At 54.1% G+C, this 19,367-nt stretch overlaps 1 protein-coding gene across 5 annotated transcripts in view; it reads left to right on the top strand.

The window, feature by feature from the left end:
- Nucleotides 1–17,505, top strand: part of ARRB1 (arrestin beta 1) — a 77,960-nt gene extending 60,455 nt beyond the window's left edge. For 2 of the 5 annotated variants that reach the window (XM_030836061.2, XM_060303710.2), the window contains exons 8-16: nucleotides 858–993; nucleotides 1,861–1,945; nucleotides 2,374–2,446; nucleotides 3,441–3,578; nucleotides 4,757–4,840; nucleotides 6,050–6,073; nucleotides 8,995–9,065; nucleotides 9,844–9,895; nucleotides 11,240–17,505. In XM_030836061.2, the coding sequence (XP_030691921.1) occupies nucleotides 858–993; nucleotides 1,861–1,945; nucleotides 2,374–2,446; nucleotides 3,441–3,578; nucleotides 4,757–4,840; nucleotides 6,050–6,073; nucleotides 8,995–9,065; nucleotides 9,844–9,895; nucleotides 11,240–11,351 (775 nt within the window). In that variant the 3' untranslated portion in view covers nucleotides 11,352–17,505. Of the gene's footprint in view, nucleotides 1–857; nucleotides 994–1,860; nucleotides 1,946–2,373; nucleotides 2,447–3,440; nucleotides 3,579–4,756; nucleotides 4,841–6,049; nucleotides 6,074–8,994; nucleotides 9,066–9,843; nucleotides 9,896–10,047; nucleotides 10,636–11,239 lie in introns of those variants that run through there. The other 3 variants (XM_060303711.2, XM_030836060.2, XM_060303713.2) reach the window with 3 other exon arrangements.
- Nucleotides 17,506–19,367: the final 1,862 nt, after the last annotated feature.

Genomic DNA, 19,367 nt, shown 5'->3' with positions numbered 1-19,367 from the left:
CTGACTGAGTCCCATCCCCTCACCAAATCTTCGTGTCCTTGTTTCCTCCCTGAGCCCATCACCTTCATTGAGCCCCATCCCATCTCTGGGCCTCCATCCTCTCACTGAGTCTTTATCCTCTTTACTCCCCCTGCCTGAATCCACACCTCCTCACTGAACTCCTTCACCTCTCTGAGCCCCGTTTCTTCATGGGCCCCTTGCTCCCTGTGTATATTTTTATTTAATAGATACTTAGCAGGTATTTATTATATGGCAGCAGGCACTGTCATAAATACTGAGAATACAGTAGTGGACAATGTAGACAAAAACTTCTGTCCTTAAAGAACTCACACTATTAGGTGACATAAGAGATGCAGGAAGTGAAACAAGGTCCCTTTCTTAGCGTCCCGCTGGCTACCAGCACACAGATCCACATGAAGTGCTGCCGTGGGACGGTTCGGCCTCTGATGTGGTGGGAGGGAGTTCAGACCAGGAGAAGATCAGAGTGGGCGGATCTCGGGAGTTTCCTGGTCGAGCAGGTGTTTGGCTGGGCCTTGAGGAAGGAAGCAAATGAGGGCAGAAGCTGGAAGAGAGTGTTATAGGCTGGGACCCAGTATAAGCAGAGCTTCAGAAATAGGACTAGATAGACCATCGAGAATGATAGTGAAGAAGTGGAGGAGGCTGGGGACAAGATGGAGGAGGTTGGAGTGGGACCAGATGGTGACAAGGCCCTATGCCAAACTCTGCAGTTTGGACTGGAGTCCGAGGTCATGGGAACCACGGCAGTCTCTTCAGCAAGAGAAGGATGTGAGGGTCGCAAGGAAAGAGGATGGAGGCAGGTGACTCTGGTCATCCTTTGCTCTACCCATCTCCACTAGGAATTCTGTGCGCCTGATCATCCGGAAGGTGCAATACGCCCCGGAGAGGCCCGGCCCGCAGCCCACAGCCGAGACCACCAGGCAGTTCCTCATGTCGGATAAGCCCTTGCATCTGGAGGCCTCCCTGGATAAGGAGGTAGGAGGCTCGGGCTTGGCCGGGGGTGGGGGCCGCTCCCCCAGGGCTGCAGCCTCAGATCCCAGCTCTCTCATGCCCTCCAGGCCTCCTCGGCTGGGAGCTTCTGCCTCCAGCCCAAGGATCACAGGGCTCAGGGAATCTGAGACCTCCGCTGGAGGATTTGGAGAAGCCTCTTGGGGACTAAAGGCGTGGCAGAGGTGGGGCATGAGCTCGAAGTGTGCGATTGACTTCAGAAGTCAGCGTACCTCCTGAAGGGTCCTGGGTCCTGGCCATCTCCCTGCACCCCTGTCCCCCTTTGAAGTGTGAGCACCTCCTCTCCCTTTGGGGGGGCAGCTGAAGGCAAGTGCTTGGGCCAAGATGCAAGTTGAGGCTCTTCAATGAGGATTCAGAGCAGGTTCCCTCAGTGAGTGCATCAGCCCTTCCCCACCTTTCTCCTGCTTCTTCCAGACCCTCCTGGGTCTAAATTCCAGGCAGCCAGAGCCGGCAGAGACTTGATATATCACCTACTCCAGTCCCTCCATTGTACAGAGGGGGAAACTGAGGCTTAGATAACCTGTTCAAGGTCACACCACTCTCACCCTCATTACCATTATTATTACTGTCATCGTTACTTCTGGTGGCCAACCCCGGAGTGGAACACAGGAGTATCACCTTCTAACTTAATTATCTTTCAAGGTCCCACAAAGGAACTTAAGTTTAACATGCCCAGAGGCATCAGTGGGAAGTGGCTGATGAACTTGGGGCCAATGTCAGAGTGGCCAAGGCCTGGGGAACCCCAGGAGATGTGTGTGGGGCCTCTTCTCCCTCCCCGTCATCTAAAGCTTTGGAGGCTTCCCATCCCTCCCTCTCCCTTCTTACACCTCCCAGATCTACTACCACGGAGAACCCATCAGTGTCAACGTCCACGTCACCAACAACACCAACAAGACAGTGAAGAAGATTAAGATCTCGGGTACTCGGGCAGAGGGCCGGCCCAGGGGGTGGCAAGGGGACTCCTCCCAGGGGTTGGGGCAGCTGAAGGCTCTCCCCTCACTAACAGCCTTGTACATAACTACCGGCCCACAGAGAAGCCCAAGGCCTGCTAAGCCAAAGGGCAAGGCTTTTGAGGCTGGCAACACAGGCTGCTTATTGGCGGGGTAATGAGTTTACTGTGGAAGCTCCCTCTTCTCTTAGTTTCCCTGGGTTCTGGCCAGGGCTGTCTTTCAGGGGGAGATTTTTGTTTATGGAAGGAGTGGGCATGTTTGAGCTGCCATGTAGAGGATGGGTCCATCTCCTGCAGAAGCTTCTGGTGGACTGGCTGTTGTCTGGGGCTGAACATCCCCAACTCAGGGAGCCTGGGACCCCTGGCTCACCCCACATTGTCTCCCTCTTCCTCCCCAGTGCGCCAGTATGCAGACATCTGCCTTTTCAACACAGCGCAGTACAAGTGCCCCGTGGCCATGGAAGAGGCCGAGTAAGTGAGCACAAGGCCAGCTTTGGACGTGTGGGATCCGGTGGGGAAAAGAGAAGCCCTAGGTCTGGTCACAGGTCCAGGTGGCTCTTCTCCACCTGGCAGAGGGCCTGGCCTCAGATTTCCTTGCCGCTCAGTGTAAATGACCCTGAACAGCCTTTTAGAAACCATCCGCTTGGTTTAGCTATAAGGAAATGCATGCTACAGTCAGGGAAAAGACCCACTAAAACTAGAATGACAAAATAAGAGCTAGTGAATCTAAGAGGACTGGGGTTATGGAGGGAAGAGAATAATTGCACTGTACTGGAAACCTAGATCGCACAAAGCCCTCTGAGTTGGGGTTGCTGCTGACCCCAGTACGTAGGGAAGGAAATGCGGCCAGAGAGGTGACCTGCTCAGCCTCACAGGGCTGGCCGGCGGCAGAGCTGGGGCTCTTCTGACTCTGAGGCTTGCTACACCCCAGCTCGCTCATTGTTGAGAAGGGGGATGGCGGATGGAACAAAAGCAGGTCAAAACTAAACAATCCAAACACCTTACACGTGATGGCTGGAGATGAGATAAGGCAAATAAGGTCTTCATTGTAGAACCCAGGGGGTGGGTATATGGGTGTTCACTGCACAATTCTTTCAGTTTTCCTGTATGTTTGAAATTCTTTCATAATAATGTGTTAGGGAAAGAAAAAGTCCATTCTGTCTCCACTAAAAAATTATCCTAGCCAAACAGCACAGGGCCGAGCAGTACCTTGAATCTTTAAAACCTTGCACCTGCTTACGAACCAAGAATGAAGTTGTTGGATCACCCCAGAGTCATTGCTGTTTGCACGTGGAGCAGAGATGCGCCCCTTTTGGGTGGCAGTGGTCTCCCTGCCAGAGCTGGGCCTGGCCCATGTGGCCCCTTCGTGGCGGAGGGGGACTTGGAGCAGGGCCGGGCTCTGTGACCTGGCTGGGCTGGGGTTGGCTCTGGGGGGCATCTCCACATCGGTCCCCCTTCTTCCCAGTGACACAGTGGCGCCCAGCTCGACATTCTGCAAGGTCTACACGCTGACCCCCTTCCTGGCCAACAACCGAGAGAAGCGGGGCCTCGCCCTGGACGGGAAGCTCAAACATGAGGACACGAACCTGGCCTCCAGCACCCTGTGAGGACCTACCGTCCCTAGTCCCAGGCTCTTGGATGTCCCCCCTCCCCTGGCTCCCCTACCCTTCCCCAAAACGGGTCCACACCCACCTTGGTCCCACCAGTGCCAGCGTGGGCTCAGGCTACCCTCTCCCCAAGCGTTGTCCAGGGCCTGTCCTCATGAGCTTGAACTGCCAGAGAAGCTGTCCCCCAATCCCACCCTTATCCAGGGGTGCCCCAGAGAGCAAGATGGACCACTCGACCAGCCTCTCGTAGTCAGTGCTGCACTCTGCTGGCTTGCCTAGGGGAGGGCAACCTGGAAAGGCTTCGTGCAAGAGGCAGGAGCTTCTGACGTCATGTCTTCTGTTGGATAGAGTGTGACCCTGAGGCAGAGCAAGGCTGGAAGGAAGGAAGGAAGGAAGGGAGTGGCTTCTGGGAGGGTCCTAGCAGGAGAGGGTGACTCAGGACAGGCCTGGGGAGTCTGGAGATTTGAGGGTAGTGAGCTGGGCTAAACCACACGTGGGGGTGTCCCCAGAGGGCAGAGATCCCAGGGCCATAACATAGGGTCACTCCTGTCCCACGGTCACCACTGACTCCCTGAGGCCACCCTCCACTAGTGGAGACCTGGGGGTGTGGGGACCCGTCTTGCCCTGCCCGCTGAGGTCTGGCCCTTCCTGGGGGTTTGACCCACCTCTGCAGCACCGCTGCCCGCCACTCCAGCCCAAACACTGTCTCACCCGCCCCTTCATATGCTACCATCTCCCCTTGGAGTGTTTGCTGTCTTCTTCCCTGGCTCGAATCCTACCTGCTTTCGAGACCTAATTAAAGCATCACTTCCTGCAGGGTCTTCCCTGGTACCCACTCCCCTCCTCTCCCCCGCCACCTGCCCTCTCCTCTCTGGCTCAGGAGTGAGACAAAGGGAACCCACGTGAGAGCAGGAAGAGCCGCTCCGCACAGCACTCCTGGGACTCAGGCCCCTGGAGGGAAGCAGGGGTTCAAAGCCAGACTCGGAAGCCAGGGCTCTGAGTTCCCGCTCCCTGAGAGCAGACCTCGCCTTTCTCACGCACTGGGCTCTGCCTGTAGCTGGTGGCTGAGTGGCCAGGAAAGGGGCCGATGGCTGCTGCCCACACCGCACCCCATCCTGCCGGGTCTTGCCCACCAGCAAGCCCTGTGAACCGACTTCCCCGTGTCGCCTTGCAGGTTGAGGGAAGGAGCCAATCGGGAGATTCTGGGCATCATTGTTTCCTACAAAGTGAAGGTGAAGCTGGTGGTGTCTCGGGGAGGGTAAGTGCTACAGCCCAGCCCAGACCCAGACCCCGAAGTACAGCAGGGAGGTCCCTGATGGCCACACCCGCTGCCCCATTCTGCCTGTTTGCTGGACCTTTTAGCTGAATCCTGTTCCTTCCCCTTTCCCTCTTCTACTTCAGAGGCCTTTGGCCCCTCTCTTGCCCCTCCCCTCTTTCTCTCCTCCCCCCTTCTCCTCTTCTTCCTCTTTTTCCTCTTCCTCTTCCCCATCGCTAGTCTGGGCACGTGGGAAGTGGGGGGCAGCTTCCTCAGAGTCTGTGCTGTGGGGTCTACAAGGGTGCCATGTCCGTCATCATGTCTCAGGGCACAGCACCCACCCCAACTCATACCCAGGCTGATCTGCTGGGGAAATGGCTCAAGGAGCTCAGAATTCCAGAGTTGGATTGGGGATGCTCCGACTCTCCCATTTTACAGATGGGGAAACAGAGGCCCAGACAATTCCTCACACATTTCCTGAAATCTCCTCCCTTAATCTCAGGTCACGGGCTGGCTGCTGGGGTCATGGCGGTAGACCAAACGTACTCCCTTACCTGGAGCATTGTCTGGTGGAAGCTCAGAGAGAACTCCCACTTTTCTCCATATGTTGGGCCCACATGTTGTTATAAACCTAGAATTAGGATTTCTAATTTGTCAGAGGGATTTTTTTTAATTCATAAATTTCTATGAAAAGATTGGAAAGCTAATAGCATTAGACATCGAGTCTCCTTTATTCTTAGAATAATGCCTCGTGCAGGTGACAGTGTGTAATACGGACCATATATTATAGGACATCTCAGAATCACAAATCTCAAATCCCGTGTCCTTGCAGGACCCACAGTCTGCCTCAGGCTCCTTCTTGAGGAACCCTTGGGGAATCCTAAAGTGCTTCCTTCTGCCATTGGATAGCCCCAGCCTCCCCAGGGCAGGCAGCACAGGGGTTAACTTTTATGTCTCCTTTACAGATAATGACCCTGGGGCTCCCCTCGCAGGGAGTTTGGCTTAGCCGGGCCTGGGTTCCAGTTCCCCACGCAGGGCTCACACCTCCGTACGTCCCTGAATGAGCAGTTACAACTGGGGTGGGTAGAGTGTGTCCCAGGATCTAATCTACCCCAAAGGGGAACAGAGGTGGTAAATGAACGTGCTTTCTGTTTTCTTCCTCTCTGAACTCTCTCCTGACCACTTCTCCCGCCTCCTCTGACCCACCCACAGCCTGTTGGGAGATCTTGCATCCAGGTAAAGTCCCTTCCTTCAACCTGATCAACTCACCTGCCTGAAGGGCCCAGAGACCATTGTCCTGATTGTCCAGAATCACGGGCACTGGGTTGGAAGGAATCTTAGCGGTCACTTTTGATTGCCAGGCTCAGGCCTGTGCCGGGACTAGGACCCTCTCCAGAGGGACTGGGGAGGTGCAGTTTCTCCTTTCAAACCTCGCCCTGCTCTTCCGCCGTACCCAAGTGACAAGGACCTTTGCGGACAGCAAAGTTGGCTCCATTTATCTGGGGAGTGGCCCCCAATCAGTCTGTTTTACAGGATGTTTTGGAGAAATGCAGGCTTTGTGGCTTTCAAACTTCTACACTAATGAGAACTAACTGCTGGCTGAGTGTCGTCAGGGAGAGGCCCTGAGATCTGCCTTTGTAGACAAGGCTTCCTGGAGCCAACTGGATCCACGTGCATTCCAAAAATACCTGTGCCCCAAACTCAGTGCTTTGCTTCCTCCTGTCACAAGATGCCACTATTGCTCATCCAAGAAAACTGAGTCCATTTGGAGAGGTGAAATTCAATTCAATGTAATTCAGTAAGAATTTCCTGAACCCATACTTGAGCCCAGCCTTGTGAGGGGGACTGAGCTCCCAGAGAGGAATCAGATACACACCCTGCCCTTGACTGCTCATAGCCTGGTGGAAGGTTAAGGTCCAGATTCTTCCATCTGTATTCTGGATGGCTTTAGTGAAGGTTGACAGTCAGTCTTCCACCAGCTTCCATTCTGATAGCTCACTTTTCCAAGTGAACCTGGAGAAGCAATCCCCTTTGGAAGCAAAAAGCAAAAAAAACAAAAACAAAAAAGCCAAATTGTTTCAATAGCTTTATGAACCCCCCATGTTCCTATTGAGAGGAAGTAATAATTCTGGCAGGCACAAGCGTCACAGTTTAACCAAGCCTTTTACCTACGTCACCTCCTGGAAGTGGCTCTAGAAGGTAGGTATAGTTAGCCCCGTTTTCCAGATAAGCTCAGTGAGACTTAAAGATGTGAAGTGTTGGGGCTTCCCTGGTGGCGCAGTGGTTGAGAGTCCGCCTGCCGAGGCAGGGGACACGGGTTCGTGCCCCGGTCCGGGAAGATCCCACATGCCGCAGAGCGGCTGGGCCCGTGAGCCATGGCCGCTGAGCCTGCGCGTCCAGAGCCTGTGCTCCACAACGGGAGAGGCCACAGCAGTGAGAGGCCCGCGTACCAAAAAAAAAAAAGATGTGAAGTGTTCCTCAGTGAGTGGTGGGGCTGGTGGAACAGCCCTTTCAGGTTGGGTAGTTTATACCCCTGACCCCTCCGTCCCCTGCCCCATCCTCCTCTCAACCGGCCCCTGGCAGCAAAGTCAGTAAGATGATGTGCCTGTAGGCGCTCACAGTTGACAGGGCCTTGTAGGGTGATACCACCTAAGTGGAGTGGAGGAGCTTTCAGGGCTGCTTTTGTCTGGAGTGGAGAAAGAGGGTGGGTGGAATCACCTTCTCAATTCTGAGATGTTATCACACAGGGTTAAGGGTGTGAATTAGGGAGTCAGAATCCTCAGTCTGTAACTTTCTTTTTTTTTTTTTTAATTTCTTTCTTTCTTTAATTTAATTAATTAATTTAATTTTGGGCTGCGTTGGGTCTTCGTTGCTGCTCGCGGGCTTTTCTCTAGTTGCGGCGAGCGGGGGCCACTCTTCGTTGCGGTGCGCGGGCTTCTCATTGGCTGGCTTCTCTTGTTGCAGAGCACGGGCTCTAGGCGCGCAGGCTTCAGTAGTTGTGGCACTCGGGCTCAGTAGTTGTGGCTCACGGGCTCTAGAGCACAGGCTCAGTAGTTGTGGCGCACGGGCTTAGTTGTTCCGCGGCATGTGGGATCTTCCCAGACCAGGGCTTGAACCGTGTCCCCTGCATTGGCAGGTGGATTCTTAACCACTGTGCCACCAAGGAAGCCCTGTCACTTTCTTTTAAGAGCTGTACGGCCTTGGATATGCTGCGTTTTCTCCTTGGTCTCAATTTCCCAGCCTGTACATTGTTGTTGTGAAGGTTAAATGAGTGACTCTAGACTACTCCTTGGCGGAATGCCCTGGCAGTCCAGTGGTTAGGACTCTGCGCTTCCACTGCAGGGAGCACAGGTTTGATCCCTGGTCAAGGAACTAAGATCCTGCAAGCTGAGCAGCAAGGCGGAAAAAAAAAAAAGTAAACTCCTCCTTGGCACAGAGTCAGTACCATATGAGTGTCTGCTCTTGTTATTATTCTGTCCACCAGGGCTAAGGGGAGAGAAGGCCCAGTCAGAAACGTTAGCCAGTAGCAGCACCGCTCCCATCCTTCTATCCCCACACGGCTTCAAGGCTCTGTGCACAATGTAGACGGTGCTGGGGCCTGGGTCCCATCTAGCTTGCATTTGATTAAGCCGACCTCAGCAGTGCATCATCTAGATTGCAGGGGGCTAGGGCCACCTGAGCACTTTCACAGGAGCCCCCTGGAGATGTTGGGAGATAAGACAGAGTGAGGGTGGGAGGAGTTCCAACCAGGAAGTTGGGAAGGGCAGTGTCAGGGGAGGCTGGGCTGGCTGTGGCCATTTGAGGCCAGCAGGGACTCAGGGCACCTCTGGAGCCACTCAGCGAGCAAGATGCACACTCACTGCCCTGGGCAACCCTTTTCCCACCCCTGTGCCTCCTCCCAGCTCGTGGGAATCCAGGGATCCTTCTCAGGAAAGGGGAAGTTTCCATGTTTTTTGGAGCCAGGAGAAGAAATCTCCCAGTTCAACTCCCAGATAGACTGATGCTCAGAGAGTGGTGGAACTGGGTCTTGGGGCCAGATTTCCTGCCTCTTGGCCCACAGCTACCGTAAAACCCTCCCCAGTCCTCAAAGTGACAGGGCATTGAGACTCACAGCCTGGGACTGGATTCAAGGCTCAACTGGTCTGGGTCTCTTTCAGTGACGTGGCTGTGGAGCTGCCCTTCACCCTAATGCACCCCAAGCCCAAAGAGGAACCCCCGCATCGGGAAGGTGAGCAGAATCTGTGGGTCACTGGGATGGGGTATCCCTATCACCCCACCTACCTCTGGGTCAGCCTTCAGCCCAGGGTCACGCCTTTTCCCCAGCTCATGGGATCTTTTGTGAGGCCCACACTCCTGTTTGCATCTGACTCCTCAGGAGATAGAGAGGTCTGGCTCTGTTCTCTCTGGGCTGGGGGTGGTGGTGGGAGCTGCACAGGCCATGCTTGGAGCCCTTGTCTGGCATCCAGGCATAGCGGAAGGGGCTGCATGGATAAGATGAACCCTGGACACACCATCCCCATAATTTTTCCAAGTGATACCGGATTAAACCTAAGACTGTTTCGGTTGAAAGAAACATTGTAGTATGTACCACAAAGAAAGAAAAGTGTTCCCACAATTAAACTTTGAAATGCCATTGATTGTAAACATACCCCAAGTTCAGAGATGTGAAAATGTGAATAAATGGTTGTATTAGAGTTAGTGACAGTCCTGCATGCGACAAATGAATCTAAGTCGTGCTGGAGAAGTGCCAAAAGGAGCAGGGTCCAGAGATTTTTCTGTTCTCCTGGGCCTGCTGTGGGCCTCCCTGGCCCTCCCTGGACCCTCCTCCCTGCATTTAAGGTTATTCGAGGTGTTACCAAGACCAGGGACCAGCCCTCCCTTCTCCACTCCCCTTCCTCCTTTCCCTCCCCATCTTAGCTTAGTTGTCCCAGGGTGGGGACCTGTGCCCACCTGCCCACTTGCCCACTCACCAATAACCCATGGGCGCTCGTCTGCCCTGTGTTTAGTTCCAGAGAACGAGGCTCCAGTAGATACCAATCTCATAGAACTTGACACCACGTAAGCCAAACCCTGCCTGCAGACATATTGGGGGGGGCGGGCCTTGGGAGGTGGGCGGGGCTACCTGGTTATTTGCATTTATGCTAATTAACACCCTGAGGAGCAGCTGGTCTAACCCGTCTGCTGAGAGCTGCCTCTGCTCGCCTCTTCAGCAACCCGCTTGCCTGCATGTGACTTGAAGGACCCTCGGTGCCTGTTCCTCTTCCTCCTGCCTTGGTGGGGTCTGTCTTCCTCCCTCGTCCTTGCACGTCCGTCAGTCCGTCAGTCCGTTCGTCCATCCACAGCACCTGCTCGGCTGTCACAGGGCTGGTTTGTGGCCCTGGGCTGGGGCTCTCTTGCCTGGCCTTCACCCAACCAGTGGAATCAGGCCGTAGGGAGGGGAAGTTTCTGGGGATCTTGTTGCTTCTGACTCCCGAGGACCAATGTGGATTCCCCTGCGGTCGAAGGCTGTCGTGTCACCGGACAGTGGCCAGAGGGGGAGGACCTGGGCGAACATCAGGAAATACCTCCAGGGCCAAGCAGCTTTCTCGCTCCAGCTCCACATCTACACTTCCTTTGTCCCCCAGGAGATATTTGGGATATGGGGTCTTAAGTCACCCCATGAGGACACCCCATGCGGCTGGCTGAATTCTGTGGGGCTGGGGCCTTGGGTGGGCCTATGTGGACATGTCTTATAGTAGAAGGGAACTTACTGTTCTTAGAAGCAGCCCTTAGCCCTGAAACCCCCTCAGGCACCCTCTTTTCCCACCCACATTTTCTCTGCCCCCCTATTTAGATTGGCCTACCCCCCCTCCCTGCCCCCCACAGACCCTGTCTTATCCAAGATCCCTCAGGGTAGAATGTGAGCTGACACTTCCCTGGAAAAAAGGGATTTTCTCTTCCAAGCCAGGCCCACTGCTTCCTGTGCAGAAAACAGGAGTGCTTTCTTCGGGTGGTTGAATGGGGTTTCTTGGGCCTGTTCTTGGGGCATTCAGAATAGAATATGCTGTGAAACTGCTGGTGGCCTGGCCTCTCTGTGGGAATAACTTCCTCCTCTGGCCCTAACCCAGCCACACTGACCCCCCCTCCCAATTTTATGTGTCCCTTGACCCCAACTCCTCAAGAACCAGGTCAATTTCCAGCCCTTAGGCAAACTCATGCCTCCCTCTGGTATTTCCACAACTGGCTGGTCCCACTGTCATTGATGGGCATCCAGATGTGCCAGCCTGGCAGGCCTTTCTATCCGAGGCCAGTCCCAGAGGCCAGCCTCTGGGTCCCACCTGGCTGTGCAGGCTCTCCAGCCCCTGGATAAGCCTACTCTCCCTGCCCTGCAAACACACCCGTTTTCCTTGTCTTTCCCACCAGCGACGACGACATTGTGTTTGAGGACTTTGCTCGCCAGAGACTGAAAGGCATGAAGGATGACAAAGAGGAAGAGGAGGATGGTACCGGCTCTCCACAGCCCAACGACAGATAGACTGGGGCCGGCCCTCCCTCCGGGCAGCTCCAGGTCCGCTCTCACGCACTAGGATGCTTGTTTGTCTTCTTCCTGCCCTGGTTCCCCCTCCCCTTTGTTCTTCCAGCTTCTACCGGGGGCCCCAGTGGTCTTTCAGGTCACGGTGGTGAACCTCTGGCCTCAGGATTGGCCCCGTCACCATGCCAACAGGGCCACGTGCACCACCCTCACCACTCTCACTGCAGTCACCTCTCCATCCCCTGCTCTTTTCCTGTTGACCCCCAGAAAGGCCAACATGGCTCTGGTCTTGGAATTTGACTTGGGATGGGGAGCAGAAAGGGGAAGATGGGGCATGAGGGCTTGGAGGGGCGGGGATGGGGGCTCAAGACACGTGAGAGGATGTCCACCTTCCCAGGTGATTAACACAGTTCTGGCAGCTAAAACATGACCGACTCGAAGGCCAACCTCTGGCTGGGAGGGGCAGACCGGTGGATAGATTTTCCATGCAGTTCTTTTCGCAGTTTGGACCCACCAAACACCTCTCCCCTTCCTCCCCCATCCCCCCCCCATGTCCCTCTGTGACTGACAGTGACATTGGTGAAGGTTTGTGGACCCCAGGAATGGAGCAAAGTAGCTGGACTGACTTTCTTACCAGCAGTTACCTAGTCTAAGGCAAGTTGTGTGAAGTAGCCCAAGTCTATTTCAGTATCGTCAGGATGTAATATCCTAACTGCCTTGTATCTTGTGTGTGTGTCCTATCTACAAATATGCACAGAGGAAGAGAGAGAGAAGGGAGGGGTCTTCAGAAAGCACCAAGGTCCCGAGGAGGTTTCCTGAAGGGTGACTCTGAGAGATGGGGGCGGGGTGGGAAGATGAGAGTCTGCCCAGCTCCCTTCCTTTGTAGACCTAAGAGTGATCAGTGACCCCTGAAGTGATTACTGGTGTGGGAAGTGAGGGCTACCGGTGTCCTCCTGCCCTTGCAGTTCTCCAGGGCCGGGCTGGGCTGCCCCTGCAGGCTAGGAGAGAGCACCTGAGATCACTGTGCCCACAGTCAAAGAGGATCCTTCCCCAGAAGGTGGCAGGGTCCATCAGGATGCCCTCACCTAAAAGGAAGGGGGGGACTCCTTTGTTTCCTTGGGGAGTTGATGACCGCCCCAGTAGTTCCCAGTGTCATGGGTACCCAGTACCCATTGGCTAGTGTTGGTGTGATTGGGACATGGGGCATTTCCAGGGCAACAGGGCAGGCAGACAATGAGGCAGAAAGTGTTAAAAGGTATCTGTTTTTGTCTGACCTTTACTGCTCATTTACTCTGTGACCTTGGGCAAGTTCCTTTCCATCTCTGGGCCTCAGTTCTTCACCTAGAAAACCAAGGGGTTTGACCAGATGATCACAAAGGGCCCTCCCAGCTCTGCCTCCAAGAATTCGTGAACATTAGAGCTTCTGGTCTGGTGGGTGGAGCCAGAGCCACTGACTCTGATCTGTCTGCTACCAGCGAGGATTCATTGGACCCCAGAGGTGGCAGGGCCATGGAGAGCACCTAGCACCACCACCCCACACCCACTCCAGGCCTGAGAAAGGCCCTTCTTGGGCTCCTGAGGGGTTGTGTGATGTCAAGCTGTGGCCATAGCTAGCATGAGCTGCTTGGCCCTAGGGCCCGAGTGTTACAGAAGGACAGAGCTTGTATTTGCTGAGGTGGGTGGGGGAAGAGCTTGTGATAAGCCCTCCAGTACTTCACACCCCCTTTGGATGTCCTGAAGTTTACCTTATACCCAAGCAAATATATTGATTCGCAGGGCAAGGGGATCTCTTGCTCCTTTCTATCCCTGTCCCATACTTGTGAAAAGGGAGATGGCGAAATTTTATTGTACAAGTTGCATCTCAACCCTTTTCAGTCCAGCCCCTCCTGGGGTGGACCGAGCAACCACTTTCCATGGTGAAATTACCCAGTTCACGTGCCTGGCGCTGTACCCCCGCCCTTTCCTTCTGAATCTCATGAAGACTCAACCCTAGGGACCCCTACTCCAGGTCAGAACCAAGTCAGCTTGGGGCAGTCACACACCCATGGCCAGTTCTGGGGTCCCAGCTGCACCCAGCCCCTCCCAGAACCTGCTGGGCAGTCTGTACCTCATTTGGGCAGCTGGAGAGTTAATGAGCTGTTGGAACAATGCATGGCAAGCATATGCTCTTCAGGGTTGTCTTCTGGAACCTTTGGGGCTGATATAAGACCCTTTAGGATTTGGGGGTGATCACTTGCCTACAAATAGACCTCTTCCCCCATCCCTAACCCGGTCACACAAAAGCTTTTTCAGGCTGGTTTCTTGACCTCCTTCCACCTCAAAATCACACTCACCATATTGGGTTTATCCCAGTGTTGAACTGAAATTTCTCCAGCTGCAAGAAGCATCATGGGCCCATTTAGCCTTTTATTTACTCTTTGGGCCCAGGGTTGCAGAAGGGCAGTGGTCAAGTTCATCTGAAATTGGCTTAACCATCCTTGGTTGACAACTTCTCCGCTTGGCGCTGAGCACTGGAGACACAGAGTTGGGTCAGTCCCAGCCCCTGTCCTCAGGAAGCGCATGGTCAAGGGAAAGTTTTACGGGAAGTAGCGAGGGGGCCATTGCATTCAGGGTTCCATGATCGCTGCTAGTCTGTATAGTGCCTTGATATGAATTAGAAATGGTGTCCCTTCCAGGTGGATTCCACCCACATTGGAATGCACAGCTTCTTGAGTGGTCACAGGCTGGAGTTTAGCCCCACTTGCCCCTGGGCTGGGCGCCCTCCTGCACAGACATGCACTGCAGCCCAGTGGGACTCTCAGGCTTCTTCCTGAGAGAAAGAACATACAGATCATCTTGCCAAGTTTCTGGTTGGTTCCAGACCCCGCTTCTCCTGCAGTCCCTAAGCATGACTGAGTTCTTCTCTGCAGGGCCCCTCTCCATCTGGAGTCAGCCTGTCCAGGGGAACCCTTGGAGTGAAACTGGGGGTGGGGGAGCCCCACTGGGCTCCAGGCACCAGCCCACAGTACTGGCTCTCTCTGTCCACACATTTGGAGCCTGTGCTGACCCTGCCTCTCCACACTGAGACTTTGCAGTGGGCCATGCGGGTGGCATGTAGATAGCAGTCTGGGCAGGAAGGGAGAGCACGGCTCGGGGTGAAAGTCTGCAGGCAGACGGCCAGCTGGACTTCCTCAGCCTTCCAACCTAGAGAAGAGTTCAGTCCCCGTGAAGATAAGGACAGAGTTCTTTGGCTGGACTCCACGGGCCTTCTCAGTCTCAGAGCCCAGACAAACTGAGAGTGGGCTCACTTGGGGTCTTGGTTCAGCTGGGGGAGTTGCTGACAAGCTGGTCCCACGTGGTGCCGTGAAGAGCACCCTGGCCTGCGAGTCCACGATGCCGCTCCGTGTTGGCTGTTACCACCCAGCTGAGGAGCTTGAGCAACTCATTCAACCTCTTGGGATTGGTTTCCCTAACTGTAAAATGAGACAGCCGTCCCTTTCCCGCCCAACTCGAGGAACTTGTGAGGCCCAGAGGAGATGCAAGTCAGCTCTGTAAGTTGCATACGGCTGCCCAGGCTGTGGCCCTGCTACTGCGGGGGGGTAGCCCAGGGTCACACAGGACGTTTGCCGCTGGCAGAGCCCTCCCAGCCATCTTCATCTCTTGCCCCCGTGTCACTTAGGCAGAGGTCAGCCAGGATGAGACGAGGCCAGTTTGGCTTTGGTGACCCAGCCGAGAGGGAAATTCAGATACTATTCAGGAATGCCGTGTCTCCGGGCAGTGGTCCCAGCAACCCAGACAGAGAGACTGGACGTGGATTGTGTCAGTGATTGGGGGGGGGGCGGGGGCGGGGGCACACCTTGGTGTCAGAGGCCAGGAAGCATTGGATCTGATCCCAGGTTAGGGACAGCCTCGTTCCCCAGGCCCAGGGGTGCTAACCCCCCCACTACCCCACTAGAGAACCCCAAGGGTGAAGTGGAATAGAAGTTGTCTGCCCCTTCCCTTCAAAGTGTAAGACCCCCTCCAGGACCAACCAGAGCTGCCAGTTGTCGCTTCTTGGTGAAACTTGGGAGGGATTGGGGTCCGGGGAAAACCCAGGCCTCTTACGCTGAGACCTGAGCCCCAGCTGACGCATCCCCGGTGGTTTCAGCAGCCCACAAAGGCAGCTTCCCTCCTGCCAGCGACTGGGGGCTGGACATCCTCCACCCATCCCAGAGGAAGGCATTAGGCCCCGATCTTGGACTCTTATAGGGTCTCATGGACATAGGCCTATACCTGTTCTGGTTTTTAAAGTCAACAAGGACCAAAACAGACTCCCCCGACTCGTGCATAAGCCTGCCTTGGGCCTGGCATTTTGCTTTCCTGGCCCAGGCAGCCCCCTGGACTGGAATGGCCTACCCATGGGGCAGGATCCCCACCTCTACCACTCCCCTGCAGGCTCACTGCACAGTGGCTTCAAAGAGAGGCCCGTTGAAGGGGGAGTATCCTCCCCCATCACTCTCTCCCAACTCTTCACCCCGAAAGGGAAGTCAAAGCACAGATCCCCAGGACCCAGGACCCGTAGACTCTGACACACTGGTTTTCAAACCAGGTGCTGTGGAACCCCTGGTGTGTCACAGAGCTTTGTCAGGGGCTGCTAAGGTGGGAGAATGGGGGTGGAGGCCAAGGATAGGTCTCCAGCCCTCCCCGCCATTCCCACTTCCACCAGAACAACTCTCCTTTTATCTGTCTTGCCTATTGAGGTTTCACCTTTAAACTTTCTTTTGAAGAAAAACTTCTTCAAACCACCATTCTGAGGTTTGATCTTAGACCAGCAAGCCCAGCTTCTATTCTTGCATTTCCTGTTGGAATGACTCTAGCCTTCCAATACAAAGTATTGTCCTATTGGAACTTGGGTCCCAGACCCAGGCCCAAGCATTTGCTTATTCACGCGCACACACACACACTTGGTTTTGTAGCCCACCCCCACTGAAGCTCCAGCCTGGGTTTCATTTGGGCGGGGGCCTGGTGCTGTGAGGATGGGTCTTGGCCCTGAAATTGGCCCAGGCATTGTGGGGGACCATGGAGGAAGCAAAGAGGCCCAGCCCCACCCCAGGACTTGTGTCTGTGCCCCAGTGTGACACCCCACTCCCCCGGCCCAGGCCCATGAGACGGCAGAGGGACAGCGTGGTGGGAAGAGAAACTAGAGTTAGGTTCCTCTTTATGTACAGCCAGCTTTAGTAAAAGAAATGCCAAGGGAGGACTTTATGACAAAAGTCCCTCCTATGAAGGCAGGATTCCTCCAGAGACCCTTTAAGCAGCAAATTTCCCTCGAGCAATTCTCATAGGATTCCATGCCCACCTCTGCGGTCAACTGAATGTGTGGGCAACAGGCGGGTGTCTGAAGAGAGGCCGGTTCCCTACCTCCAGTCCCCTAAATTCTCTTTCTGCTGGTCTGCCCCTCTGCCCAGGTCCCTCACTGGGGCTGACTAAGAGGTGGGCACTTCGGGGAGACCTGGACCAGCCCTGGGCACAGCATCCTGCCCGGCCCCCACCCAGGGCATCCAGGTGGAAATGTGAGAGTCGGGGCACAACAAGCCACGTGGCATGGGAGAAAGAGCGCCCAATGCTATTCTGTGTTCAGTCCGAGTGTGCCCTTGGGAACCTGACCTCCGTTTCCCCTTGTGTAAGATGGAGATAGTGCCCGGCTCTGCCCAGCTCAAAGGGATTACTGCAAGGGTCATGGGAGAGGTGGGTATGGAGGGGGGCTCACAAATTCGGGGTGTGGTCATGGCCTGCCCTGGAGATCCAGGAGCACTCGGGGGATGATGGTTGGATGGGCCATCTTCCTGGGACGTCTCTGCTCAGTGTTGGGGTCTAGCCACAGATGTCGGGGGAGGGGGCTGCGCATTCCTTTCCAATGGGAGCCGGCACTTAACCTGGTACTGTGTGTGGATCCTGGGTGTGAGGAGTGACAGGTGGTGGAGACTGGTCTCCAGGTCTGTGGCCCTTCTGTTAAGTGATTCTTTTGTGACACCCTTATTCCTGGGTCACCTGCCAGGTTTATCTGTTGTACCTGTGGCATTCCTTATTATGTCAGATAAGTTATTACAGTTTATTCAACTCTAACAGGACAGTTCTAACCGTTCTAATGAAAAAAAGAACCATAAATAGGAGACCATTAAAGGTCTTTTATGACAGATGCTGGCTGTGCTTTTATTTCTGTCTCATAAGCCCATGGCAGGACATAGACCAGCAGAAGCTGTCCCTGCTGCCCTGGACTAGCTGGGTCAGGTGGTGGCCCCAACTCCAACCTGGCTGCTCACCCCCTTCTCCTCCCCTCGCTGCCATTTACCAGCCTTTGGGCCTGGGGAAGTTGCCAAACCTCTGATCCTTCTCAGACACCACTGGGTCCCATGACCCCTGGTTTGCTCCTGGGGTGAAACCATCCCATCTTCTCCCCACTGACCACTTCAGCTGGAGTCCTGTCCCAGTCCCAGCCCTGGTTCTTACTCAGTTCTCATCTCCTGCTCTGCTGGGTCTCCCCGAAGTCACTTCAGTTTTCCATGACTTACCCACTGCCTGTTCCAAAAGAACACATGGGAGGAGTGGGGATATAGGTGAGGAAGATTCAGAGTCCTAAATGACAGTGTATCGTATTAACATGAAAGGAAGATGCTGCTGAATGTAAGATGGCTTTCCTAGAAAATTGGTCATATGTGTGAAACCATTTTGTTTTTTACATTCCTGTAGAATAATGTGCAACTTAGATCAGTGCATTGCCCTCCTGGTCGGCCAGAGGGTGATCTCTTTCCTCTGATGCTCCCAGCCAGAGAAGGGTAATGGGCAGACACTGACATTTGAGTCAGGAGACATGAGCTAGAGCTTTGATTCTGCCCTCCCACGTGGACTGTATCAGTCCAAGTCCAGATAAACGGAGCCTATGCCAGTATATCAGTAGCAGGAATTTAATCAAAGAAACTGGTTATGAAATGTTGCAAGAGTTGAAAGGGCAAATGGGATGTAAGGCAACCCAGGTACAATGGGAAGTCACCACCATCTGTAGGGTGGAAGGACAAGGGAGAAGAGGTGGTGTTACGGAGCTAAGGACCAGGGAAGCCCAATAGGGCTGTTGAGGGAGAGAGTAGCTGAAGAATCCAGACCATAGAAGAAAAGCCTCTGTTCCTGGGATGCTGCCCAAAGCAAGAGGGTGGGGGAAATACTCTGATTTCTCCTTTCCTTCTGCCCTCCTAATGGCAGACTCGAATTAAAAGTTAATTTTCAAGGAATCTTGGGGAATGTAGTTTGCAATGGTCAATGCCCTGCAATACAGAGCAGGAGAAGGTCAGGGGATTAGATCTGAGACCAAGTAGGCAAGTCAACAGCTCTTCCTTAATCTTCTCATCCAAAAACCAGAAATAATCCTATTGGCCTGGATACCACAAATTAGAAGGAGTACCCTGACACCTAAACAAGGCTCTAAACATGGAAGAGGTCTTTGCAGTTACCTCTTAGCTTTGAGCTTTTCTCCTGTCACTGTCTTCGTGGTGTTCTGAGACTTCATTTATCTTAGCTTTTAAAATTTTCAGCAAATCAAAATAAATTGTGTAGGAGTTTCAAATTCTGGCCAAAACAGAGTAAGTCCACTACAGCCTATCTCTCCTACTGATTACATAAAAACCCTGGACAAAAATACAAAACACAACTACCTAATGACTCTGAAAATTAAACAAAAGCAGGCAAATGGTCCTGGGAGTAAAAATTTGGAGAAGTAACCTGCATGGGGTAGATTTCCCTTTTATTTCTCCTTTCTCTTGTGGATTTGTGCTGCGATTAGAACCACCCACAGGCCAACAGACAAATTGGGTCTGAAACTAAATCAGCTGATAACCTCTTGAAACAAAGACAACAACAACTACAAAATCAACGTTCTATCAAGGATTATAACGGGGCTTCCATGGTGGCGCAGTGGTTGAGAGTCTGCCTGCCGATGCAGGGGACACGGGTTCGTGCCCCGGTCCGGGAGGATCCCACATGCCGCGGAGCGGCTGGGCCCGTGAGCCA

The sequence above is a fragment of the Globicephala melas genome, chromosome 8 (genome assembly GCF_963455315.2).
Source record: "Globicephala melas chromosome 8, mGloMel1.2, whole genome shotgun sequence".
Taxonomy (NCBI): Eukaryota; Metazoa; Chordata; class Mammalia; order Artiodactyla; family Delphinidae; genus Globicephala; species Globicephala melas.
Note: the sequence above shows the minus strand (reverse complement) of the source record. Positions and strands in the feature narration are given on the sequence as shown.